This window comes from Urocampus carinirostris, chromosome 12 (assembly GCF_059441175.1).
Source record: "Urocampus carinirostris isolate Australia breed hairy pipefish chromosome 12, RoL_Ucar_1.0, whole genome shotgun sequence".
Taxonomy (NCBI): Eukaryota; Metazoa; Chordata; class Actinopteri; order Syngnathiformes; family Syngnathidae; genus Urocampus; species Urocampus carinirostris.
This window is the reverse complement of record NC_142360.1, coordinates 40,491,977-40,512,935: the sequence shown is the minus strand read 5'-3', so window position 1 is coordinate 40,512,935 and position 20,959 is coordinate 40,491,977. Positions and strand designations below refer to the sequence as shown.

Genomic DNA, 20,959 nt, shown 5'->3' with positions numbered 1-20,959 from the left:
AAAATGAAGGTAGCTTTTCCCAGAGGTAAATCTTCCTGCAACTGAAAATGGAAGTCATTTTTACCCAGAACCTATTCAAAGAGAGATTTGTCTCAAAAACCATTTTAGTCTACAAAGATTGACTCAAAATGTAAAAATCCCCAAAAGTCCTGATAGATAAACATTTAGCTCTGCACAATACGCGATTCACACCAAAAGTGGTACTTTTCTTTGTCCTTCTCGATGATCATTTTGTTATTTTCCTTGCCCTTCCAGGCGGTGATATTGGGATCCTACTTGGTCGCTCACAGCTTCTTTAACGTCTACGCCATGTGCGTAGACACCTTGTTCCTGTGCTTTTGTGAGTACTCTACACTCGATTCCGCAATCCCGCTCGCTTTGAAGACGCATAATAACCCCCGGATGACTTTTAATCTTTTTCCTCTCTCGATCGATGATTAGTTTGTTAGGGTTTTAAAGGTAATCCCAAAATCCTTAACATGCAAAATGGGAGGAAATGGTACCGAGACCCTTCGCTAGTTTGGGTTAAAGTGGGGGACACAGGGAGCTAAGATTCACGCCCTTAGGCCAGAAAACTCTTGACTTGCCGATTGGTTGATTCATACCAGACACCTCCTCTGCACTCTATCTGCATCTCGCTTGGAAGGGTGTCATGCTACTTTGTCATACTGCCAAAGAATGCATCTGCCGAACCTTCTCTCTCGCTCTCTTCTTCTCTCTTGCTCTCCTGCTTGTCTGCCCTCTCCCGCTCGCCCTCTCTCCCTTTACCCACTCTCACTCTCTCTCGCCTGCTCTTTCACTCGCTTCCTGTCGTTGACCTACTCGCTTGCTCGCCCCCCCTCTCTTGCTCACCCACTCTTTCACTCGCTTGCCCTCTTGCTCACCTACTCGCTTGCTCGCCCGCCCTCTCTTGCTCCCTCACCCTCTCTCTCTCTTTCGCCTGCTCACCTGCCCTTTCACTCGCTTGCCCTCTCTCGTTCACCTACTCGCTTGCTCGCCCCCCCCCCCCCCCACCCCCCTCTACCTCCCTCACCCTTTTTTCTCTCTCCTGCTCACCCGCTCTTTCACTTGTTTGCCCTCTCGCTCATTTACTTGCTTGCTTGCCCCAGTCTCTTGCTTCCTCACCCTTTCTCACTCTGTCTCTTTCTCTCTCCCTTTCACCTGCTCTTTCACTCGCTTGCCCTCTCTTGCCCGCCCTCACTTGCTCCCTCACCCTTTTTCACTCTCGCTCACCTACTCTCTCTCCCTCTCTTCCCTGCTCTTCACTCGCTTGCTCTCTCTCGGTCACCTACTTGCTTGTTCGCCTGCCCTCTCTTGCTCCCTCACCCTTTTTCACTCTCTCTCTCTCTCTCTCTCTCTCTCTCTCTCTTGTCCACTCAACTGCTCTTTCACTTGCATGCCCTCTCTTGCTCACCTACTCGCTTGCTCGCCCGCCCTTTCTCACGCTCTCTCTCTCTCCTGCTCCCGTCTCTCTTTCTCTCTCCCTCTCTCTCATTTTCAGTCAGCAAGGCTGCCCCCCCAACAACGAAAAAGTGTGACACTAATACGCAGATATTCCATTTTTCTGGGTGTTTCTGGTCCCCGTTGACCGCAAAAACCAAGAAATCTCTTGACATGGAATATGCTTAAAAGCAGTTTTAGATAAGAAATAGAACAAGTATATTTATTTATGCATGAAAAAATGTGTTAGCTCTCTAGGATAAAAATTTTCAGCCAAATTTTAGCAGCCTAATGCGGGCCCCTGACTCCAAATAGTTGCCCCACCCTTACTTTAAAGGACAAGAACAAAGCCTAACTGAAGAAGAAGGTCGTCTCAGCCATTAATTTCCTCCCCGCATGTTTTCCTTTCCTCCGCTTCCCGCCCGTCTCCCGTCAGGCGAGGACCTGGAGAGGAACGACGGTTCGTCCCTCAGGCCTTACTACATGTCCCCCGAGCTGTGCCGGATCCTGGGCAAAAGCAACCGCTTCCCGCTCGCCGCCAGCGACAGTAGTAGCGATTGTAGTATTTGTAGAGCCGGCTCCCGATGAGACGCCCCGGGGACCTTTTGCCACGCCCGGACATTTTAGGGACGGCGAGGACCAAGAACCCTTCACTTTTGTCTTTACTTTTTCCTGCGTTTTCTGCCTTAGCGATCGCGATCACGTGCCACAATGACGATTATAGAGACAAAAGTCCAACGGAATCGCTGCGTACGGTCCCTTGCAAAAGTGTTGGACCCCCAAGACTTATTTCAGGCTTCAAACTAACAGATACAAAAAAAAAATCGACAACACGACACAATCTTGAAAAGAAACTACATTTATTTGACATTTTCGATCTTAAAAATTGAAAAGTAGGTGTTGCAAAAATGTCGGCCCCCTCTGAGGTCATACTTTGTACAACCTCCTTTTGCTGCAATCAGTCTTTTTTTTTTTTTGCACTTCTTGATAGAAAAATATTTGCCCAATTAAGGTTTGATGGCGACATTTGTGCACGGTATTTTTCAGATCTTTCCACAAATGCTCTTCAGGATTGAGGTTTGGCCATTCTAACACCTTTATGTTTTCCGTTTGAAACCGTTCCATTGTAGATTTTGGTCAGGGTCGTAGTCCTGTTGGAAGGTGAACCCTTGCCCTGTCCTCAGGTCCTGTATTAAGTTTCATGAGAAGCAACCCCAGAGCATGATGCTGCCACCACCATGTTTGTCAGTGAGGATGGTGATTTGAAGGGGAAGTACGCAGTTACTCTTGCTCCTAATGTAACACTTTTTGGTCTCATCTGACCAGAGCACCTTATTCTGCATGTTATTTGTGTCCACTATGTGGCTTCTTGCTTCTTTATCTCATTCTTTCAGAAAGAGCCTTCTTCTTGCCACACATACATAAGAGGCAGATGTATTCAAAGTACGACAAACGCATAACCTCTTTGTTGCTTCTCTAATTAGTTTTTTCTTTGTTTGGGCCCAAAATGGATGGCCAGGTTTAGGAACGTTTGCACTAGTTTTATGCTCTCTTCATTTCGATATTATTGCTTGCACTGTGTTTTGGGTAATGATTGTTAAATCTTCTTGGATCCCGTTCCTGCTTTGTGTCTCCCATGTGGCTACTTTTTTATGGTATTCTTTCAGAAAGGGCTTGCTTCTTGCCACTCTTCCATGAAAGGCAGATTCATGCAGTATACAACTAATAGTTGTCTTATGCACAGATTGTCTGCCCTTTATCCTATATGATCATTGACCTCTTGGTTGCTGTGCTGATTAGTTTTCTTGTTGTTGGGGAGAAAGTCTCGAGTGTCTTGGTAGGTCTGCAGTGGTTTTATGCTCTCTCCCTTTTTATTATTGCTCGCACAGTAATCTGGAAGATGTGTAAATGCAAAGTGTGAAATCTTGTATCACATTCCTGCTTTTAACCTTTTGACAATTTTAACTCAGTCCTGCCTGGTGTGTTTTTCTTGGTCTTCATAATTCTGTTTGCCAGCGTCTCTTTTCTTGCAGATCTCCGAGCCCTCACAGATCAGTTTCTTGGTTGCTTCTCTGATTAGTTTTCTTCTTGTTGGGGAGAAAGTCTCGAGTGTCTTGGTAGGTCTGCAGTGGTTTTATTCTCTCTCCATTTGAATATCATTGCTCACACAGTGCTCCAGATTTGTAAATGTTGCAAAATGAGTCATTTAGATTGACATTGGCTCAATCAGATGTGATTGGGGAATTTTGGGATGAGTTGGCTCAGCTGAGAGAACAGGGGGACAACATTGAAATGATTTGTTTCCACTTCACGATTGTGCCTCTCATGTTGTTGATTTTTTTTTTTTTTTTGCTTTTAGTTGGAAGCTTGAAATGCGACAATATATTGCGGGGGGGCATTACTTTTGCAAGGCACTGTAAGTGGTGGCACATTTTGGTCTTCTATGATGTTTTGTATGCACTTTCACTGCTGCGAACAAGCGGGCCCAGTGGAATGGAAGTTACAAAAAAATCACGTGGACGTACTTTTATACAAAGGATCATCACCGATGGTCAGGAATTTCGATACTACCTTTGAATTTTCTTAAGAAAACACGACGTAAGGACGGACGAGCACACTCGAAGGAGAAACGAAGGTTAGACGTATATAGCCGCCAATGGCAGATTTGTACAAAACGTAAGCATTGATCCTATTTAGTGACATCAGGGGTGTCAAACGCGTGGCCCGAGGGCTCGTGAGAACTCTGAGAGTACACTTTTTTCTTTATTTATTTCTCCAATTCTCTTTTTTTGTATTTTTCTTTCCTCTTTATCTCTCCCTTTGTCCCTCCCCCCCCTTTAGTTCTCTTGAATCGACTAGTTGTTGCAGCCCCCTCTGATAGTGTTTTTTTCTCCAATGCAGCCTCTGGGCTAAAATGAGTTTGACACCCCTGTGTTTCATGTTTCTTACCCCTTGAAATGTACTTTAAATGTGGAAAAAATGAAATTGAACTTGCAAATCATTTCAATAATTGATGTATTTTTCACTTTTTGGAATTGAATTATTCGGCCATTTATCCTAGAAATCACATGCAAAAATGACATTTTTATCTATGCATGGGCAGTATTATTTGTGGACTGTTATTTTTTTCCCTTTTTGAAAAACAAATGACCATAGTAACTACCTGAACCTATACTCATTATATACAAACAGACTTAGTATATAAAAACCTTTCTTAGGTTGAGGTGTGAAAGTAATATTGCACAACTTTTTAGTTTGAGAGGAAGAACTATGGTCCCCCTGTAATAAAACAAGAAGCTGCTATAATACGGATGGACTTTCTTGTAGAGGTAAGATCTTAAGCCCGACTTAAAATTCAGATCGGGTAAAGCCTCGAAATGTCAACCATTACGTTCGGGTTCGGGCAGGGTTTTCCCCTTACTGTGTATTTTTTTTTATTACTATAAACCTGTCATTGTTCTTTTTCTTTGTGGGGGATTGAAAGGGGGATGGAAACCATTGCACGGATCCTCCACAAAGGAAACGAAGGATAATGTCAGGTGGATAATTTGCACGAATAAATTCTGAAAATGTGGGTTTTGTTTTCGGTCCTTCAAATTAAACGGTCGGGCCCCATCTTACCTCTACTTCCTTGCCCCACTCTACTTGTGTTTAGCATGATTTCTCCAATGGCTCCTGAAATCCCCGCTTGCTTTCTTTTAACACAAAAACCTATGTGAGGTATTATTTCCCATGATACTCGTGTGTACTGTACTCAAAGAGGTAGGTTCCTGTTTTTTTTTTATGTGCCTAGTTATGTATTCATACTTTGTCAATTTAGAGCTCACACGGGAACAATTTTTGCGATTTGTAAAAGGATGTCAAAGCCATTTTTGGTACGTTTCCTTTTGATATGATGAGGTGATGTAGTGCTCTTTGATGGAGATCTGTCTGATGGTTATCCCATCTTTGGCATAGAGAACTTTTTTTTAAAAAAAAAAGCAATGAACTCTGATGGTCATGTCGGTCCTTTTTCGAATAAAATGGAATGGTAAACACGAAGCCAAGTGGTTACTATGACACGCTTGCCACTGCTGAAAATTGTGATGGCAATTTGTACGCCTTTTATGTCCAAATTCAAGCATTTTTCAAGCACTTTCATAACCATTTTTTCTATTTTCCCAGAAGCTTCGCCAACCAAAAGCACTCTTTTGTCTATAATAGTCGCCATCATGCTGCTAGCACATACTTTGTGCTACTTTGCGTAGTTCCAATCTATGATCGAGGGTCTTTTTGTGTCAATGGGCTGCTCTAAAGTGACATGAATTCTGACATTCTGTATCAACAATGCATGACCAGCTTCAACGCGTCACTCTCGTTTAAAGTGGTAAGGGATTTATAGGGGTTACATCTCACCGAGTTCAAAAGGTAACGTTAAAATGCAAACATTTCGAAAACAACCGTGTTATACGTATCCCGGTATTATCTCCCAGATCCATCACAACTCTCACAATTGCCTCGGGAATTGTCGAGTTAGTTGCGATGGCTTGCCACTCACGGCGCATTACCAGCAAGCAGAAAGGAAAAATAACCCTCCTCAGAAATTTCTCTCTATCCTTCTTCGTCAACATTCTAAGCCGAGAGGGAAGAAGAAAACTGCGGCTAGGTTTCCCGGCTGGGAAGACGTAGCAGTTGCTTTCGGCCTTGTCGGTTGCCGTTGTCGTCCGGCACCGTAGGGCAGCAATTTGTATTAAAGGTACATAAAAACTTAAATAGCTCCCTATCTATTTTTCTTCACATCAAATAAATAAAAATGTCAATACAACCAACATGATTTGAGCTAAAACAAAAAGTCCATGGACATTTCAACAAGCTGTTTTAGAGCCAGATTGACCAGCTAACGTTATGGTAACAGCTAATCATTTCCACTCGAGTGTTTTAGGCTCTCTCAAACATACACACTTAATTGACGAACTAATGTTATGATAAGAGTTAATATATCAGTGTAAATTTGAAGGCGCTCGCCTAAAACAATTACACTTTTTACGCTTTTTTTCAAATCCCGCACACACTTTATAATATTAATCTTGATTCAAAAACTCCATTCTAACGTTATTCCTCCTGCTTCGGTGGCTCCGCCCCTGGTCGCTCATCCAATCAGAAGGAAGGAAAAAAAACAAGAGAGGGGGAGAAAGGTTCAGCTGTATCCAAGCATAAATAACTCCCCTGTCAGATAAAAATGGCAATACCCGTCAAATTCCCAATTATTGCCCGTCGGATAATCGGTCGACCTGCATTATTTGAATGTGAGAATCACATTGACAATTTATTCAAAATCTTCTCATTTACAGCTATTCAGTGACATCATTCAAATTCATTGGTACTAAAATTCAATAAAGCAATTTCCATTTGCTGCCTGTGTCTAAATGGCAACTGGATCGCTAACAAAGATGCACGTCACATTGATTGTTCATTCGCTATTGGAGGGATCGGAAGAGCCTTTTTCTTAATTAGGGGACAGAAGAATGATGCAAGTATGTTGCAAAATATTCCAGACGCTGGGTTTTTAGAGAAATGCCGTCTGAAAGTGGATACCGTTGCTTCTCATGAGTGCAAATGTGGCTTCCAGAGTTGGCTGATTTCTTTCAAAAGCAACGAGAGAGCAGGTGAGCGAGAGAGAAAGAGAGAGTAGGTGAGAGAGAGAGAGAGAAGGTGAGCGAGAGAGAGAGAAGGTGAGAGAGAGTAGGTGAGCAAGAGAGAGAGAGAGTAGGTGAGAGAGAGAGAGAGAAGGTGAGAGAGAGAAGGTGAGAGAGAGTAGGTGAGCAAGAGAGAGAGAAGGTGAGAGATATATATATATATCGATCATACCTGTCAACCTTTACATTTTATTCCTATTTAGTTTCTTTTGTCTTTTATTAGCATATTTGCTATTGGAGTAATCCAAAAGTCATTGAAAGTAATCTAGTTCAAGTAACTCTACCCAACCCTGGATATAGAGATAGATATAGGTGTAGATATAGAGATATATAGATAGAGAGATATAGAGATGTATACATATACTAAAGTCCCAGGGCGTACGTAATATTTTGCAACATATTTTCAGAATTTCGGGAAGGAACGCCACACGTTCCGTGCCCGATCGGAAAAATCTGGGTCTTTTCTAATGCCCGGGTCCTGAAACGCTTAAGGTCACTTGAGGGCGGAACGCTCACTTAGCGAGAGACCTACTCGGTGGCGGGTCCCCGCACGCCGGCGTTGAGCACTCGCCGAGGGGCGCCCGAGACCTGTCGCTGTTGAAATAAGAAGGAGCGTCCGAGGGACGGCGAAGCGCGGCCCAGGAGACGCGACTCCATGGCCGTCTTCTGAAAGTCCAGACTCTGGAGGGGGGACACCGCGTCATTTCCCCCCTGCTTAAATTCCGAGTCCCGTCGGGGATCTTACCTTGTTGTGCCAGGCCGTCACCATCAGCTTCTCCTCGTACTCGCGGAATTTGGCTTGCTCGCACTGACGCTGCGGGAGGAGAATGGATTTTTACGAGACGGAATGGTGACGGTAGCAGGAGAAGCCAAAATCCATTGCATCGGGGCTGTCAAACTCATTAGAAACAGAAGGTTAGACAGAAGAAGAGAAAAGACACACACACACACACACAGAGAGAAAGAGAGACAGACAGAAAATGGTGGTAGAATGATGAAAGAAAAGAATAGGCAGTAGGAAGAGGAAGAAAGAAAAAAAGGCAAAGGTAAAAAAGGAGAAAAGACAAAGTGAGAAAAAGACAGAGAATGAGAAGAACAAATGGAAAGAGGGAAAGAAAGAACGATGTTTAAAAGCGTTTGGAAAACTCATAGAAACAGAAAGAGAAGGTTGGACAGAGAGAGAGAAAAGAGAAGGGGAAAACAGCGAAAGAGCAAAAAAGAGCGAGAGAAAGAGAGAGATAAAAAATGGTGGTAAGATGAGAGAGAGAAAAGGAGAGGCAGTAGGAAGAGGAGGAAAGACAGGAAATAAACATACAAAGTGAAAAAGAGAAAGACAGAAAGAGGTTGAAAGATAGAGAATAAGAAGAACAAATGGAAAGAGGGACCAATAGAACAACATTTAAGAGCGTTTGGAAAACTCAGAAACAGAGAAAGATCGGAAAAACAGTGCAAGAGCAAAAAAGAGCGAGAGAAAGAGACAGAGATAAAAAATGATGGTAGAATGAGAGCAAGGGAAAAGGAGATGCAGTAGGAAGAGGAAGAAAGAAAATATAGATATCCAGCTCTATAGATATCTCTATATAGATATTTCTATATCTATCTCCTATATCTATAGAGGTAGATATCTATATATTTGGACAGAAAGAGAGAAAAGAGATGAGGAAAAGAGTGAAAGAGAGAGAGAGATAAAAATGGTGGTAGAATAAGAGCGAGAGAGAAAATGAGAAGCAGTAGGAAGAGGAAGAAAGGAAATATATATATATATATATATATATATATCTAAGGAAAGGCAAAGGGGGAAAAGGAGGAAAGACAGGAAATAAACAGACAAAGTGAAAAAGATAGATAGATGTCTAGATAGATATATACTTTATTCATCCCCGTAGGGAAATTCACACTTCCAGCAGTCTACCCCGTTGTTTATTAACAGATTAACATGATGCCCGAGGGTGCTTGTAGCGGAGTGGATGACGTCACGCCAGTCCAAAAGTTCGACATTCCTACGGCAGATGGAAATCTTTTCTTTGTGAGAATCCAGGGATACACCACCTCGTGTTAGCAAGTCCGCCTCCTCTCCGATTCCCCCCGGCTTTCGTGTCTCTGTATAGCGGCGTTGAAGCCGGATAGCTCCGGGTAGCGCCGGGTGGCTACACGTTAGCGTCCGGAATGCTAAACGTGAGCCACGTTTCCGCAAAACACAGCAACTGCGCTCCCTGTGCGCTTCGATGTTTTCCACCAGCACTCGATGATCTCATTTGGTCGTGAGTTCGCATTTACCATGATTACGGATGGTACCGAAGACTTATAACGCCGCTAGCCGCTTCGCTAGCTTCGGCTTTTCTTCCACCATGGGCCCCTTCATCACACCGGCACGAGAATTCCTCAGGGCAAGGAGTTGAAATACACGCATTTCTTGTGCGTTGAAACCCATGTCCATAGGATAGAAGTAATCCATAGTGTAGTTGTCAAAACGGGAAGAAAAAACACCGAAGATAGGAGCAGACAATAAAACAACAGGGCAGCTGCTGGAAAAGGCAGCCGCTCGTGGCAGCGCCGCTTTGAGGTTGAAAGATAAAGAATGAGAAAGACCAATGGAATGAAGGAAAGAAAGAACGACATTTAAAAGCTTTCTTGCGCTTTCAGCGTCGGCCCGCGGGCCGGATTCAGTTCCTCGGTAAGCTCGATACGGCCCGCGGGCCGCACGCTCGACACCCCCGGCTCGTTACCTCTAAAGCCAGGATCCGCTCGTCCCTGTGAGTCAGTTGGTTCCTCAGGGTCTGGATCTCCAGGGTGGACGGGTTCAGTTTAGGATCCAGAGCTCGGATCACCTGAAAGTCAAAGAAATGGACGCTAACACGCACACAGTGGAGGATGTCCCCTGCCCAAAGACCACCAAGACGGGCTCTCGCAAGCCTACTGAGGAGAAGCGCTGAGTACATGCGTACAGAGCTTCCTCCCTCCCCCACCTAGCTGGATCTGAACATCTCTGTCTGTCCCTCACCCCCTCATAAACCTCCCTCCAGATCCAGATATTCTTTGTTCCTATATCTTCTATGGTTTCTTTTATCCTCACTGTAAAATGTGTAACTGTCCAATTTCGTTGTCACAATATGTTCAAGCCATTTTGTAACAATGATAATAAAGGTATATTCTATTCTATCGTTCAACTTGCCAACGCAGCAGCAAGAAAAATCAGATGTTTATTGTCCAATCGACCCATTGACAATAAAAGTAGGCAGCACGTTGCCATCATTCGTGTAATGACGCCTCCAGCGCCGCAATTCCGCCCCCAACGCCTACACCGTGAACACAGGAGCCCGGCTGCCAGATACCAAAATATGTTCATTAACCGATAAAACTTATCAAATTTGATAGGTTGGTCGTTTTGGTTGTAACATTTCTCAGAATTCACTGAGTGAATATAACTTGTTTTTATATTCTTAAATATAAAAACAATCTTTCACACACACACAAAGTAACGTTTCAATAATCAGTCTAATTGCATCTCTTGTACGTTTATCAGTCTTGTACTCTTTTATTTTGAAGTCGCATTTCCGGTGTATTTTTCTGTTTGCTGTGTGAATAAAGTTAACTACACACACGGGAGGGGCCAGTGCTGCCGGGGCACTCGCCCGAGGTGTGGCCCCAATGGGCCACCGGACAGTGCTATTACATTTATTTACCTTAATGCTTGTTTTTATTTAAGTAATTCTGCCAACATAGTTTATATAAGTTTTAACTTTATCAAAATGAGATGATTTAGTCAAATTTTTCACTGCACAACTACTATTGAAGGTCAACAAAAAAACTAAATGATTCATTTGCAAAGAGAGAAATGATAACTTAGTGTTTAACTGTAGTGCATTCCTAATCCCAAAGGTGAGAACCACCAGGAAAAGTATGTGTGTGTCTGTGTGCGGAGTCAAACTTTGGAACAATGTCCAACTATTCACGTGTTCAAATTTAAACACAAAAAAAACATGACTGGCAGAATACAGAGATGAAGAAAACTCCAAAACCTCAACATGAGAAAAACAAGAAACCTTGAGAGGGGGCCACACAAGTGATCATCCCCCTCCCAAGACAACCGGGCAGCAATATATGTTGCGTTGGGTCACGAGTAGGGATTGACCGATACAGGTTTTTCAGGGCTGATACCGATGATTAGTTTTAAAAAGAGATCGATAACCAATATTCATTTGCTGTAAAAGCTTAAATTTTGACGCAAGACATTTTTGTTTAAGCCAAAACAAATTCAAATCGAACTTTAATTGCACCCTGAAACCTTTTCAATGGAAAAGACGACTCATTTTCACTTCAACTCAAAAATAACAGTGCAGGAGCTTTTTTGCTCTCTCATCACGCACACTATTGACAAACTCATGTTATGATAAGAGCTAATAGATCAAGCTCCACCAGAACATGCTTCCCTAAAACAAGTGAACTACAGTTTTTCTGCCATCTCAATCACGCACGCGCTTTTCTACAGAGAAGCGGCATTTTGGAAATCTCGACGTCATGTGAGCATGCTGAGTCCGGATAACTTTCGTTTCAGTGGCTCCGCCCCTCAGTCACTTCTCCAATCAGAGAGCAGGAAAAGAGGAGAGTGAGAGAATGGCTGGGCTTCGAAGCAAAGTTCTCTCCAGCTTCTTAGCCCGTTTTGGGTATATTGAATCAGCCGGTCCAATGAATGAAAATGCCGATACCGATATCTGTTAAAATTCCAGTGCCGATAATCGTCTCGCCCTATAATCGAGTCGCAAAACGTAGTCAATCGATGCTGTTGATTTTGAATTTGTCGCAACTTTTCATCTGACGAACATGGGAAACGTTAAAAACCTTATCAATTAATCCCAGGAGGAAACTCAAGACCAGTTTTTGCCGAACGAGACCCGAGTCCACTCACGTTGCGAGCTTTCTCCAGGTACATCTTGTACCGGTCTTCCATGGCCCTCATGTCCTCATCCTTCTTTTTCAGCGCCGCGTTCAGCTCATCCACCTTCAACGCTGCCGACACAAACAACTGTTAGCGTAGGTCGGTAGTTGTCAAATGGGGGGGTGGGGGCGTTTTCAGGGTGCACGAGGCTTTGTTAAGGGGCGCGTATTGTTGTGGATTAATGGAGTCGGAGCTTGACATAATGAGGACACATTTGTTTAGGACAGGAAATTCCAGGCTTGTTTCTCCCGTGTTTAAATGGGTGTTATTATTAATAACACTCGCCTTGGTCTGGAACAGCTTCCAACCCCAACGATTTTCTTGAAAATCGGTGTAATTTTGGAGAATCGAAAGAGGACGAAAACATTGTCAGTTCCTGGAAGCATGCACTTTGAGAAAAACAAGCGCGTCATCGCAAGTGGACGCACTAAGCAACATGTGATATTTCTGACATGATGTTTTCTCTCCGGAGGGTATAAGAATGCTAATTGTCTGAGAACATTGTTTGGACACTGATGAACATCAATAAACAGCTTTTCCCTCTCCTGTCAAGATTCCTCTGTTCTTTGTGCATATTTCTAGGGCATATTTCACAAGCTGCTTTGAAAGTTTCACCTCAGACGTTTTTCAAGAGAATGAAGTTCCGTTGCACCTCCGCTACGCTAAGTGGCAATGGCACGCTCACTTGGAGAGGTGAGAGAGGTTTTCCTCTTCCTAGGGGTTCCAGCGGATCCTTGAAAAAGTCTTAAAAGGCATTGACTTTATTTATATAAAAATAAGGCCTTAAATGGCATTAAAGTGTTTCGAATCCAATTTTAGAAAGTCTTAAAAATGAACGCATTGTTGATATTTACATTTATTTAAACTAAAAAGGTTGAATGCATCTTGATAAAAATATATTAGTAGTTCTTTGGCAGTTTTGACTGAGGATCCATATGCTATACCGTAAACATCTTCCATGTCTAAAACTAGAGTTTTCCAAGTAGAACTGGATCAAAATCTAGTTTTAAAAAGATTAAAATAAACATTTGTTTAACATTGCTTTGCATGGGTTTTTTGGTGCGTTGTTCGTTTCAATTGTATTTTTGTCAACTTGATTTTCAATTTGATTTCAAGTTTCATTTAAAGGGTCTTCAAAAGTCTCGAAGTGATCGACCAAGGGCCAAGTCAGTCCAGGCGGATTGGCACTCACAGTTCTGAGTGTTGTCGGGCTGCAGGTCCTCCAGCAGTTCCTTTTTCTTCAGGATTTGGTCCTGGGCTTCATTCAGCTGGACCCTGAGAAGGGAATAAAAGCACCGTTTATTACTTCTGAAAGTCTTCAGCGTGCGTCCAGCTTTCTTTGTCATCTTACATGTGAGCGTCCAATTTCCGCTTCAGGTTGGACTAGAGAGGGAAACAAAGGAAAACAATTTATAGAGAGTCAGCTTGGTCATACAGAGGCCCCTCGGTACTAGACGCTTCGGTTATCGCTGGTTTATTGGTACACGGATTTGGAGTTGAATCGTTTTTGTCATTGATATCAACATATCAATCATTGTGTTCTGACAGTTCCAGAACAGCCTGAGAGATATGCCCCAAAATATGCACAAGAGTGTCCAAACAACATTCCCATTCGTCTAAGAGACAATCAGCTTTCTTATAGCAACCTTAGTGGCCTAATGGATTAGTAATTGTCCTTGTGACCAGGGATTGTGGGTTCAAATCCCATTTGTGGCAGACCTTTGGGGGCGGCAGAAGCTCAGGAGGTAGAGCGCTCGTCTTGGGATCAAGTGATAGCAGTTCGAATCCCGGCTCCTCCGTGTTACATGTCAAAGTGTCCTTGGGTAAGACACTGAACCCCTAATGCCCCCAATAAGCAGGTTAACGCCTTACATGGCTGCACGGCCGCTATTGGGAAATGTGAAGCACACTGTAAAGCACTTTGGGAAGTCTTGACTTGAAAAGCGCTATAGAAATGCAGATCATTTCATTTCATTATACCCTTTTGGAGCAGACACATCCCATCATCCATATCACGTGTTGTTTTCCCCCGAAGTCGGTGCGTCCTTTTTCCATTTTCCAACATTACGTGTTTTCCCCGAAGTTACACAATTTCCAAGAAAATCGTTGTTCCAAGCCAAGCCGAATGTTATTTCTTGGCAAGCCCAAGGCGAGTGTTATTAATAATAACATTTAAACTCGGGAGAAACAAGCCTGGAATTTCCTGTTCTAAACAAATGTCTCCTCATTATGTCAAGCTCCGACTCCACAACAATAGCACACAACAAACGCTATCACAGGGGCAGGTTAGGGCGGTCTCTTAGTGTTGGGTGGGCACGAGTGTGATAGGTTGGTGTATGTTGGTCAAACAGCGGGGCGGGCGTGCGAGTCGACGCGTTAACCCAAAACAAACTGGCAAGCATGGCGATAGATAGCATTTAGCGGCACATTAACATAAAAAAGAAATTCGTCAATTAAATTGGACTCTGAGGAAAGTCAGAAGAGCTCAAAGGAATGCTGATCACCAGCAGGAGCTCCATAGTTTATCAGGTCCCAAAGGGGCTGAGGTGGGGACAGGAGAGAAGGCTGCAGGTCCAGCTGACAGCTCTCACAAGCCACCCCTGCAGAGCCTGTATCACCATATCCATTACCCATTAAACAAATCGTGGGAAACCGCTACATTCAGGAAGGTTCGGTTTTTAACAATTACGGAGACCTGGCTCAAGCCGAGGATCCCTGATACGTGTGTTCAGCCTGCTGCGCTGGCCACTAATTTCGTTGTACTTTCATACAACGACAATAAAGAGCATTGATTCAACTGCAATTCTGTTTGTATGTGTTGATGTGTGGTTATTTTGTTACAGCGATGTACTCTCAGTCGGTAAGGACTTCATCTAGATGAACAAACCCTGGTTGAAATATGTCCACTTGATGTTGCCAAAGCCAGGTGCCTCTCACAAAGACACTGTACTTGTATTTATTTCTTTCTCTCTCTTTATCTCTCTTTTCCACCCCTTTTCTCCCACTCTGTCTCTTTCACTCTCCGCGTCTCTTTTTCTCTTCCTTTATTGCTTTGTCTCTTTCTCTCTCTGTGTCTTTTAACCTCTTTTGCTCTAACTTCCTTTTTTCCTTTTCTCTCTTTTCTCTTTCTCTCTTCATACCTTTGGTGCTTTCTTTTCTCTTTTCTCTCCTTCTGTCTTTCTATTTCTCTTTGCATTTCTTTCTTCCTCTCCTCTTTCCCCCCCCCTCTCACAACTTTTTATCTTTTGTTTCTCACGCTATCTCCGTCTCTCTTTTTCTTTCTTTGTCCCGCCCTCTCTCCTTTTCCCTCCCTCTTTCTCTCTTTTTCTTTCTCTTTAATCGACTAGTCCGGCCCCCGACAGAATGTTTGTTCTATCGTGTGGCCCCCGAGTTCAAAGGAGTTTGACATCCCTGATCTAGAGGTAGGTTTATGAAGGTGCAACCAGTGTTGGGAATAACGCAGTTATGCTCGGAAAATTCCCAATTCTTTGACATCCAACTTTTTAAAACAACGGTAATAGTTACTTTCCCTGGTCACTATTTACTTTTACTATAGAGTAATTTGGTGACTAACTCTGTTAGTGAGTAACATCACTTGGCAGAATTTCACTTTTCCCGTCCCGATTAAGCGCGATCACCGAGAGATTTGGGCTGAACCCGAACCATTACATTTGGTGTCAGAGTAACACTCCATTACCATCAAAACATATTCCCACTGTCAAACATGGTGACGGCAGCATCATGCTAAGGTTGATACCGTCATTCTGCCGGTGGCACTTACGTCATCGGGTTTGACAGCCTGACTTTGCAGCGCCCTCTGGAGGTCTTCCACTTGCTGCTGCAGCTCGCCGATCCGCTGGCGACTCAGCCTGCAGGTTTTTTGGAGAAGGGACACAGAATATTGCACTAAAGCAGGGGTGTCACACTCATTGGAGCTCGGGGGCGCCCCCACATGTTCGAAAAAACAGGGGCCGGATGAGTAAATTCATGAGGGCCTTCTCTGGGGGTCTTTTGAGGGGCCACAACTAAACTAGGATTCAGGGATGTTAAGATTTCATTATAAAACTATTAGAGGGTTTGTAGTATTTGTCAACCGTGCATTTGTAAAAAAAAATGTATTTTTATTCGTTTATTTAACAGCTGAAAAACAGATAGGACAATAGCTTAAGCCGTACCTGGTACCTTGACAAATTTGATCAAAATCTAAGAAAAAACTAGACACAATCACATTTTTCTAACTGTAGGTTACTGGGTTTCCAAAAGTGGCCATTTAGAGACGACCAGTTTACAACACTAAAACCTTTGTAACCATGTATTTGACATGTGTTATTTTTTTAGACGTTGTGAAAGATTTATAGATGTTTGACTTCTCTTTCCAGAAGTCAATCGCTGATTGTGCACACTTGTGCGTGATATTCGCGTAAAAATGGACCCCGAGTTCCATTAAGCATGTTTATTTGACAAAAAAATAACATACAAACATGACTGTAAATGATTAAAAGTCTTTCTGCTTTTAATTTTTAGTTTATGAAAATTCTTACTTGTATATGGGAACATTGCAGTTATATTTCAAATCAATTTTACAGAAGAAAGGTGCTAAAGCTTCTTTAAAACTTCAGCAAAAAACGGCTGAAAAACAGATAAGACAATAGCTTGAAGCCGTACCTTGCATCTTGTCAAATTTGATCAAAGTCTAAAAAAAACTAAAAATTGTATATTACACATTTTTATGAGGGCATTTCCAAAAGTGGCCGTTTAGAGACGACCAGTTTACAACACTAAAACCTTCGCAACCGTGTATACGACTTTGGCCAGTTTTTAGACGTTGTGAAAGAGTTATAAATGTTTGACTTCTCTTTCCAGAAGTCAATCGCTGATTTATCACGCACAGGTGTGCACATTGCGTAAAAATGGATCCCGAGTTCCATCTACAATGTTTATTTTCGGCGTCGATGCGAACACACATCGCAAATAAATAAATTTATGTTGGGAAATTCATTGGATGGCCAATGTGCCAATCATCAATTTAGTCGGTCATTACGGGCTCAAGATAAAGTAGGTCCTGTCTGTTTTCTCAATACATCCATTCATTGGCTATCGGCATGCTAAGCACCGTGAAAAAGGTTGCAAATGGCTGAAAGTGGTGTCAATCAAAACGTCAGAGGCGAATGACCATATTAGAAATGATCTCACCATTTTTTTTCCTTTTAAAAGGAAATGATGGAGCAAAACAGAGAGATTGCAACAAGGATCGTCCAATGAGGCAGAAATGCTTTAAGGTGGATTTTTTTAATTAAGTTTTTAGGTATCTTGTTTGAGACTGATGATGATTTTGCTATGACGAGTATATTTTAAAATCTTGAATCCCGAGCGTTAGCGATTTCAGTGAATGGTAATATCGTGAAGACACCAATCTGCTTATCAACAGTCTTGACGGCAAGCATGAGGAACACTAAGGCGTTGAATAACTATTCCTCTCAGGTGGATTCTCGGCAAATACAACATTCATATCAAAAATGTGTTTTGGTCAGATTAAACCGAAATTGATAAGGTCCTCGTGTTTGGAGGAGAAAAAGTACTGAATTGCATCCGAAGAACATCACTGTTAAGCATGGGGGTGGAAACATCATGCATGGGGCTCCTGCAAAGGGACCAGGACGGCTGATCTGTGTAAAGGAAAGAACGAATGGGGCCATGCGTGGAGGCATTTTGAGAGAAAATCTCCTTCCATCAGCAAGGGAATTGAATATTAGATGTGGCTAGGTCTGTGTATTATTTGCCCTCATGTAGGTTTTAGATCAGGGGATGCTGTCATAATAGTCTGCGGTTTGCCAAGTCTAATCTTGTTTTCATACAATGATTTACAAACAGCCCTTTGAGACTCCTTGTGATTAAGGGCTACACAAATAAACATGACTTGACTACAGCTACAGTAGGTCCACTTTCCTCACATTTTTCTCTTGTGCTTCTCTAAGCATCGTTTGACAAAGGTGGGCTAAAGCACTCAAATGTAAAGGCGACCTGCTCTCCGTGTCCATCTGGCTGCCACTTTTGAGGGCGTCCTCCAACTGAGAGTGCAAGGAGGTGATCTCCCTCTCCAAGTCTTGCTGCTGCACCCGCAGCGTCTTGTTTTCGTGCACCAGCCGGATGAACCTCTCCCTGAGGTAGAAACCAGAACGGGGGTTCGTACGGGCGCTCGAAATCCTCCAATTGTGTTCGAGGACTGAAAACGGCTTGCATTTTGGGTAAAGTGCTTGTGTTTGAAATTGTAGCCACGTTTCTCTGCTTAAAAATGACGCCAACACTGCTCTGATTAACTGCAGCTGAAATTAGTTTGTAGGACATTGTCCTATGAAGCGTCATCGCCCCCCACGGGACAGGTGCATGCTATATCTAAACTGGTTAGTATGAAACGTATTATTCAGGGTCCCATTTTTCAGTTCAAGGCCTTTTCAAGGACTTTCAAACCCAAATTTCAAAATTCTCCAGTACCACATGAAGAAGAAATCCCGTTTTAATCGTGTATTTTGACACAAATACTGTTTTTCACAAATACCATTTTTGATCTTGCATGTGCATTTATCACGACATATGCTTTTTTGGAAAGGAAACACGGCAACAATTTCAAGCATTTCCACCACAATTCAATCACTTTTCAATCCAATATTAAAATTCATGCATTTTCAAGGATTTCAAGCACCCGTAAAAACCCTGCATCATTATCAACAAGTCTACTTGAACATATCACCTACATTGCTCTCTGGCTGCTTGGCTAAGCCGTTGCATTTCTTCTTCCCTTGTGATGAACGGCAGCTGGCATGAGTTTGTATGGCATTGTTTATGAAGCGTCATCGCCCCTTAGGGGACAGGTGCATGCTACATCTAAACAGGGCACTATGAAATGTGTATTACTGCAAGGATTTCGTATCGTTTCCCAGTGGCAAACTATAATAGGGAGAACTTCCTGCAACTGAAAATTTCAGCTACATTTTACTGTCATTTTTACCCAACATCTCAAAAACAAATATATTTGCGATTTTCTCAAGATGGCAGATATATTTGAAACTCTAAGATACAAACTGAAGTCAGAAAGGGAAGAATTCCGTCTGTATTTTAGGGTTTACCTACGCTCGATGTTTGAGGGTATTTCGGTGTACCTGTGCTCGATCGGGATGAGTTCCGCTTCCAAATTGTCGTGGCTGGAGCTCCTTGAAGGAAGCATCCCTGCACAAGACAGTAGAAGCAATTTACAATTTTCAAGACCGAGGATGGGCATCGTTGTTGTGGTGTATTGGAGTCGAGCTTGACATAAGGAGAACACATTAGTTTAAAACGGGAAATTCCAGGCTTGTTTCTCCCGAGTTTAAATGTCAGCGAGTGTTGTTATTAATCGCCTTGGGCTGCCAAGTCATAACATTCTGCTTGGCGTGGAACAATAGTCAGGAATTTGGATGTCAGGCCGACCCCAATGAGTTTCTTGGAAATTGTGTAACTTTGGAGAATCGAAAGAGGACGAAAACATTCGGAAAAAATATTGTCAATTCCCAAAAAGCATGCACATTGGGGGAAAAACGAGTGCGTCATGGCGAGGGGACGTGTTAAGTAACATGAGATGTTGTCTGAGGATATAAAAAGCTGATTGTCTCTTAGACGAATGAGAACTCTGTTTATCAAGAAGCATACTTTTGCGCATAGTTTGGGGCATACTTATCGGGCTTCTCCGAAATCATCAGAGACATTAAATAAACATTCTCACTTAATGAACATCGGGAAAAATACAACTTTAAAAACAAATAAAATTCAAGGTACAGAAGCTCTCTAGGATTAAGGCCTGGCCAGTCTAGCACCTTGACATTATTGGTTTTAAACCATTGTATTCCAAATGTTGCTTTATGTCCACGGTGGTTGCCCTGTTGGAAGAAAAACCTGCGTTTTAGGTTTCTTGCATACTCCAAACTGATTTTCAACCAGAAACGCCCTGTATTTGGCTTCGTCCATCTTGCCAGTCCCTGCCGAAAAATATCTACCCGAGCATGATGCTGCCGTCACCATGTTTGACAGTGGGAATATGTTTTCATGGTAATGTAGTGTTCTTCTGACACCAAACGTAACGTTATAAGTCTTGGGTACCGTCCGTAATCATGGGAAATGTGAACTCTCTACCAAATAAGACCGACGAACTGGTGTACAGGGAGTGCGGTTTGCTGTGTTTTACGGAAACGTGGCTCACGTCTAGCATCCCGGACGCTAAGGTGGAGCTACCCGGCTTCAGCGCTGTTAGACACAAAAGCCTGCGGGAAGCGGAGAGGAGGCGGACTCGCTATCTACGTGAACACGAGGCGGTGTAACCCTGGGCACAAAGATTTCCATCTGGTGCAGGGACATCCAACTTTTGGCCTAGCGTGTGACCTCATCCAATCCGCTGTTGCTAAACTACAACACAGCACCCCGAGGCCATCCTGTTCATCTGTTCATAAACAACAAAAGGATACTGCTGGAAGTATGAATTTCCCTACCGGAATGAATAAATGATCTATCTATAGCAAAAAGAATCAGGCCCGCTAGGGGATTGAATCCGGCCCGCGAGGCAACGCTGAGAGAAGTGCAAGAGAAAAATGAGCTGCAGGTTGAAATAGGTCCACTTGATGTTGCCAATGGCGGGTGCCTCTCACAAAGATGCTGTACTTGTATTTCTTTATCTCTCTTTCTCTCTATTCCTTCCTTTTTCTCTCACTCTCTATTTCTCTTTCTTTTACTATCTGTCTCTCCTTCTTTGTTCCCCTTTGTCTTTCTCTCTCTGTCTTTTTGCCTTCTTTTGCTCTCTTCCCTTTCTTTATCTCTCTCTCTCTCTTGCTTCCCCCTTTTATCTTTCTACCCTTCTCTCTTTCTGTACTCTTTTCCCTCCTTC

General features: G+C 42.9%; 2 protein-coding genes across 4 annotated transcripts in view; one reads left to right on the top strand and one right to left on the bottom strand.

Annotated features, from left to right (window-relative positions):
* LOC148355960 (choline transporter-like protein 5) overlaps positions 1–5,481 on the top strand; it is a 55,217-nt gene extending 49,736 nt beyond the window's left edge. For both annotated transcript variants that reach the window (XM_088349389.1, XM_088349390.1), the window contains exons 21-22: positions 256–340; positions 1,877–5,481. In XM_088349389.1, the coding sequence (XP_088205515.1) occupies positions 256–340; positions 1,877–2,028 (237 nt within the window). In that variant the 3' untranslated portion in view covers positions 2,029–5,481. The remainder of the gene's footprint in view (positions 1–255; positions 341–1,876) is intronic.
* Positions 4,924–20,959, bottom strand: part of hook1 (hook microtubule-tethering protein 1) — a 36,592-nt gene continuing 20,556 nt past the window's right edge. For both annotated transcript variants that reach the window (XM_088349392.1, XM_088349391.1), the window contains exons 14-22: positions 19,209–19,275; positions 18,073–18,210; positions 15,833–15,920; positions 13,403–13,434; positions 13,244–13,326; positions 12,022–12,122; positions 9,842–9,943; positions 7,861–7,929; positions 4,924–7,796 (exon numbers count right to left, since the gene is read on the bottom strand). In XM_088349392.1, the coding sequence (XP_088205518.1) occupies positions 7,644–7,796; positions 7,861–7,929; positions 9,842–9,943; positions 12,022–12,122; positions 13,244–13,326; positions 13,403–13,434; positions 15,833–15,920; positions 18,073–18,210; positions 19,209–19,275 (833 nt within the window). In that variant the 3' untranslated portion in view covers positions 4,924–7,643. The remainder of the gene's footprint in view (positions 7,797–7,860; positions 7,930–9,841; positions 9,944–12,021; positions 12,123–13,243; positions 13,327–13,402; positions 13,435–15,832; positions 15,921–18,072; positions 18,211–19,208; positions 19,276–20,959) is intronic.